The 6000-nt window shown below is 38.5% G+C and overlaps 1 protein-coding gene across 7 annotated transcripts in view; it reads right to left on the bottom strand.

The window, feature by feature from the left end:
- Window positions 1-1281: 1281 nt before the first annotated feature.
- ccbe1 (collagen and calcium binding EGF domains 1) overlaps window positions 1282-6000 on the bottom strand; it is a 47656-nt gene continuing 42937 nt past the window's right edge. For all 7 annotated transcript variants that reach the window (XM_080304181.1, XM_080304180.1, XM_080304178.1 and 4 more), the window contains 3 exons: window positions 4277-4312; window positions 2164-2199; window positions 1282-1909 (listed from right to left, as the gene is read on the bottom strand). In XM_080304181.1, the coding sequence (XP_080160307.1) occupies window positions 1649-1909; window positions 2164-2199; window positions 4277-4312 (333 nt within the window). In that variant the 3' untranslated portion in view covers window positions 1282-1648. The remainder of the gene's footprint in view (window positions 1910-2163; window positions 2200-4276; window positions 4313-6000) is intronic.

The following is a 6000-nucleotide window of genomic DNA, read 5'->3' as shown; positions in this document are numbered from 1 at the left end:
TTTTAATTTGATGTAAAATGAATAGAAGTCAATTACTGTATATAGTAACTATTAAGTCTAATATACCCTAGTAAGCTATAGTACTTTTTCCTTTGGGAAGGTACCATCTGTGCAGTCTGCAATTTTGTTGAAGAAAGATGTTGAATCTATTTAATATTTCTTGAAAAATAATTGATTTCTGTGCATTTTTTTTTCACACTGCATCAAATTAAGGTTGATTACGTCGATTAAGCATCATGAGGTGGAGCGTGAGGGGTGGTTCCCTATTTTTTATTTATTTATTTTTGTTGTTGCTGGGAGTTGGAACCCTATTAGTTAGGTTGCTTAATATTTATGCTAAGTACTCTTTAAAATACCAGAATAGGGAGGATGGTGTAGGTTTAAGTTTATTAGATTGATCAGTATTGCTGAACTATGAAATATTTTTTTTTGCATACAGGTATAACAGAATAGCTTTAGTGTAGTTGTTGTTTTAAACTTGAGTATGAACTTATACAAAATGCAGCAAGATATTTAAAAAACAGTTTTGTTGATTAAAAAACACTATATCGGATTCATATCGGTATCGGCAGATATCCAAATTTATGATATCGGTATCGGACATAAAAAAGTGGTATCGTGCCATCTCTAGTCTGGTGTCCATGGCAGGAGATATAATTCAGTTTTAAGAAGTTTACTTTAAAATTATCAAGTTACAGGCTATGGTTAGGCACCAGAAGGCAGCTCTGGTGCCTAACGCAGCCCTCCAACTAACACCTCAGCGCGCAGCGTCACTGCGTATATCAAAGGAAGCTCTGATAACAAATATGCATCTGTTTTTTGTTTTTGTAAAAACTAGAAATAAATTATGAAAAAACAAAACTGTTCTCACCTTGGAGCTCTTACAGGTAGCAAAACATTACAAAACAAGAACCACTGTGACAGCGCAAACCTCCACCAAGACAGCTCACTCTCTGGGCAGTATTCACTTTTAAGGGAATATTTGGTATGTATTCATTTCGTCTTCATCAGAACAAAGTTTTATGAGAATTCATTCAAAACTACACAGAAAAAATGGCACCTCCTTGACAGAAGTCAAAAACTGTAGGAACGCTGTATTAGATAAGGTGCGGTGTCATTTCAGCGACATTTGAAACTTACCGATAATCCACAGTTGCAGCTCTGATCACAGCTGGTACTACAGCAGTATTTCCAAACTTTCTTTGAATCATTACTTTTGGTAAAACAAAGTTTTAAAAATGACAATGGGTCATGCAATAGATGAGACTCAATGCACTAAGGTTAAAAAGTAAAATTCTATATTTTGCTGCTTTAATTCTTCCTGCAAGCACAAAAATGATGCAACACATGCCGATTGTTTACAGTTAAAGAGAAAAAAAACCCTGTTTTTATGAGAGACTTCTTTAATGTGCTATAAAGCAACAGTAGGTTTCTGAAAATATGCAATAAAAAAGCATGCGTTGGCACAGTCTACTCATTTTTGTTAAAAAATAGATGAAATTTTGTATATCATACAAAAATAGACAATCTGTAATCAAACAGCATAAAATATGTTCTTTTTTTAAGAAGTTAAATAAGAAGGCAGATCATTTCAATATTCACACCAAAGACAATGTATTTTTGTACTTTTTCATTCGTTCCATTTTGTTCACTCTGTTCTCTCTCGTGTTGGTTTCCTCTTCCTGTTCCTCTTCGGCCCTGCGCCTGTTCGAGGCGGCGCTTCCTTAGAGTCCTCACCCGAGCCCATATCTAAAGGGTCCTGGTTTTGTCTCCCGCTGTCAGGGACTGTGGGAAAGTCCTCCTCTAGAGAGTGCATAGGTCGACCGTACACCTTGCTCTGCAGGTCTGCGATGTCATTTCGGATGTCTGCCATCAGCAGAAGCAGGAAATCAAAGGATCCTGGAGGGCCCTGGGTTTGACCAAAGAGATACAGAAAAACTGATTTAGAAATTTAGATTTTTAGCTTATTTGTGGATATAAATATAATTATTACACAAGAGTTTATTGCATCAAGGCCACTGGATGCTTGGACATGATGATAATGAATACTTTCCATGAGATACCATTTAATTTCCCAGCCATGCTGTAGTTTAACTACACTTTTCTATTTGATAGTAACGAGTTACAGTAATGTGGCCTTGGTATAGATAGCCTTAGTCTTACTGGTGGTCCAACAGGCCCAGGAGCTCCTCTGTCCCCCTGAGGAAACAAAACAAATATTTAGCTAAGATGAATTACACTGAAGGAAAATGCATGAGAGGAATTCATGATATTCTGCTACGGGAACTTTCACAAACTGGAAAACTGAGTTCAGGATGAAAGTAAACACGATTGCTTCATGGATTAAAAAAGGAATAAATGGGAGCACATTATATCAAAGAAGCATGTACTGTGTTGTTATACTGTATATATTTGCTAAAAGAGCAATGCAGCTTTCATCAACTCTGTGTAAAGTTTGAAACATAAACTATCTAAATGTCACCCTAAAGCTCATGCTCAAAATGTGAGAATACAAAGTGTGGCTCTCCATAGAGTTTAGTGTAAAATCTTCTTTTCTAGCTTTAGATAACAAATACATTTCTAAGCAAAAAAGTAAAATTAGCCCCTTTAGTAAGCTGGATCCTTTACAGCTTGACTGTGAATTATCATGGCAGCCTGGTGATTTACAGTAGCACATACACATTAAGCTGACTACCCTGTTAGCCATGCTCAGGGTCACAAGGGGGCTGGGAGTGTTTTGGCAGATGGTTTGGATTTGTTACTCTGAGAGACATATTACCATAACCCTCCAATCTATCCGCACAAACATCCCAGCTGCACTGAAAAGAACACCAAGGTACTGTGTCAATAAGGCAGATGCACCTAAGTCTTTCCATGCGTTCAATCTACAAGCCAAGCAAACAGAGTTACAAGGTCCAATTTAACATGAGAATCTCTGAAGCTTTCATACCTTGCTCTTGTAAGTGATTTATTTTTCTTTTAAATAAACACAACCACCCTGGTGTCCAATCACGGGCACTGTTAAGTCTCATAATGTTTCAAGGTTTCTGCATATTAGCTCCTTTAACTACTTCACCTGGCTGCTCTCAGTCTAAATTCATTCTGACATCCTGAAGGTTCAGGATCAAGTCCCCAGTGAAACTAAAAAAGAAAATCTTACCTCACTCACTCACTGCACCACCGACCTGCTGTACTTATCACAGGCTAGGGCCAAATCAAAGATAGAGAGAGAGCTCTGTTCTATTTTTAAAAAGCTTTTTCTTTGAGGCTAATCTTAGTAACAACTGCCACAGTCACAAGTGATGTTCATACATTATTTTGCCATATAAAAACCATCATCATCTAAATGAGAGCGAACCACTGTCAAACTCAACTACAACACGGTGCAGCAAAGTGGCAGAGCAAGAGCTTCTGGTTATAGATATTGTAAAAAAGAGCAAGAGGCATATTGTTTAATGCAAAGATGTGAAAAATGCACAAAATAAATCTCACAGTAACTAGGATGAAATCTGCATTGTGCCCACTTAATCTCAGACTTAACCATCTGTCAGAGCCTTCTTTTTTTAACCCTTTGTCTTAGGCTTCACAAGAACGCAAAGCAGAGAAAAGCATTCCTGTTAGCCCTTTAAAATAACATCTCCAGCTGGCCAATCTGAATAAATCCAGGTGATTCCAAACAACCAAAACAGCCCAGAGGTATCTATAGTGTTCACATTGGTGGTCAATGACATTTCTGTGCTGAAGTCACGGGCTCAAGTCTGACTTGAGAAATTTCTTTCCAAGTGAGCAAAATCCTGACCCTCTCTGTAAGAATATGTAACGCATGTTTCAAGCATCGACCAAAGCTTGTGTTCATGTTGTACACAAAACTGTGAAAACTGCCTATAAACTTGTAGCAACTTGCAGTTAAGTAATCCCCTCATGTGCCCGCGCAGCACCCAGGTGAGGATTAACAAGTATTCTGGCACCTGCCTTGTGCTTTTCATCCTGAACAAATCTGGAGAGGGGGGGAACAATTTAGCTATTGAGAAATTTACTTTGATTGATATGATTTTGGCAAATCTATACAGCCGGTGCTTTCTGCACTCACCGCACCGACTTCTTTTTTAAAATAGGATGCAATATGTCAATGGTGATGACTCCTCCTGCTCCCTAAGGGATCAATGTGATGGGCAATTCTACTCTTGTCTATAGTAATTGCCTTGTAGAGGAAATTTATACTTTAAAATTCCCCAAAATGAAGATTTCTGGTTGACTAAATAGCATCTGAACTCACCTTTAGACCGTCTTTTCCTGGTGCTCCTGGAGGCCCCTGTTCAATACAAAAAGTAGTTCAGATATATTTGATTTTTAAACATATTTTAGTCACTTTTGTTTCAAACTCCAAAGGTATGAAATTATATTTACTGCTTTAAAGTATTGTTCTGTGGCGGCTTGTTGAATTCAGTATATTCCCAGAAACAGTTTACCCAAAGCCCCTCAAAATACAAAACTACTTTATTATGCTACATCAAGTGAGAGTACCCACGATTAACTCTGTTCCTGCCTCCAGGCCATTTCTGAGTAACTTCAAACTGACAACACAGAGTGCTTTGATCTCTTTCATGGGATAATAATCTTTGTATAGGGAGTAGCGCCAATATTCAGATCACTAAAAACCTTCTGAGTCACGCATTCATCACCTCTGAAATCCAGACATGAAGTCAAACACACATGGCCTGGTGACCAAACCAAACCTAACTGCACCTAGAGTTTAACCAGGTTGTTATGCGATGAGAGGACAACATCCTTTCAGTAGGAGATCATCAGCATGTGTACTGATGAAATGTATAAATAAGATTAAAAAAAACGCATCCACGCTCAAACACAAAGCAACAGGTCATCTTCTAAAAAACACTGCTCTACAGCTCTTGTTTTGGCTTTAAGCAGCTTGTGATGTGATTGATGGTAGGTGATGATAGTCTGATTTATCAGTGAGAAGATTGCATAAATACAAGAGCTTTAAAAAAGTAGAAAATATGTCTTGATAGCCACATCCTGCACATTCTTGATTCCAGTCCCACACTTTAACATGTAGGGTTGACACTTGCAGGAAAGACTTGGCACGGCACAAAAACAGCAAGCCAAAGAAAGCAACCGAAGCTGTTGTCCTGCCATTTCCACGTGTTAGCCTTATCCACCTCGCAAGAATGAGGGTCTTTAAAAGGGTGCATGACGGGATGTATTTTGTGTCTTTCTCAGGGGGGTTTCCTGTCAATGCAGTTACACTAAATTATCTGATAATATAATAATTTAGTGAATCATTAAAATGAAAAAAGAGATTTTCAAGATTGTATTGCTTTTCATATTAAAACAGCCATTCTTCTATGTGTCACAAAGTAAAATTATAAGATAAAAATAATAATAAATAGAGGTAACTGGTGTAAGACATCAACTTATTCATAGGTCACAATCAGGACACAAACTTTCTGATTTTTATATTCTCCATTTGACATGAAGAATAAGACTGTTACGTGCCAAGGGGTGTGGCTTTGCTTTTGTGCTCTGTTTTGTGTTCTGTTTATCTTTCAGGCGTCAGGCCTCCTCTGATTGGCCAGTTCGAAGTTGATTGGCAGGTGTCTATTGGCTGGTCTGGGCTCAGTTGGCCAATCACACTCCAAGGAACACTACAAATGAGCCGCTCCCTGGCCAGCTGGGGCTGCTGGCTTCTGCTTTGACAAACATTTGTGAACAGGCTTCTTTATGTTGTGTGTGGTGGGAGGCTGGACAGGTAAGCTGGGGTACCCTATACATTGGTTGTAGATTTTACTCTGTTAGTCACACTAGGTTATGCGGTTGATGCCACCCTTGTAGGTTTTCACTGACTTTTATCGAGTAGCTAGGTAGGCCTTTTGTTTTGCACTTTTCTTTCAGTTAGGCTAGGCCCTGGAAGCTACTGACCTCTTTTTGTTTTATTACTTTCTTTGATTTGGATCAACCGCCCAGTCCTCCTCCCCCCCA

The sequence above is a fragment of the Astatotilapia calliptera genome, chromosome 7 (genome assembly GCF_964374335.1).
Source record: "Astatotilapia calliptera chromosome 7, fAstCal68.1, whole genome shotgun sequence".
Lineage (NCBI taxonomy): Eukaryota > Metazoa > Chordata > Actinopteri > Cichliformes > Cichlidae > Astatotilapia > Astatotilapia calliptera.
The sequence above is the reverse complement of the archived record's forward strand: the minus strand, read 5'-3'. Positions and strand labels throughout refer to the sequence as shown.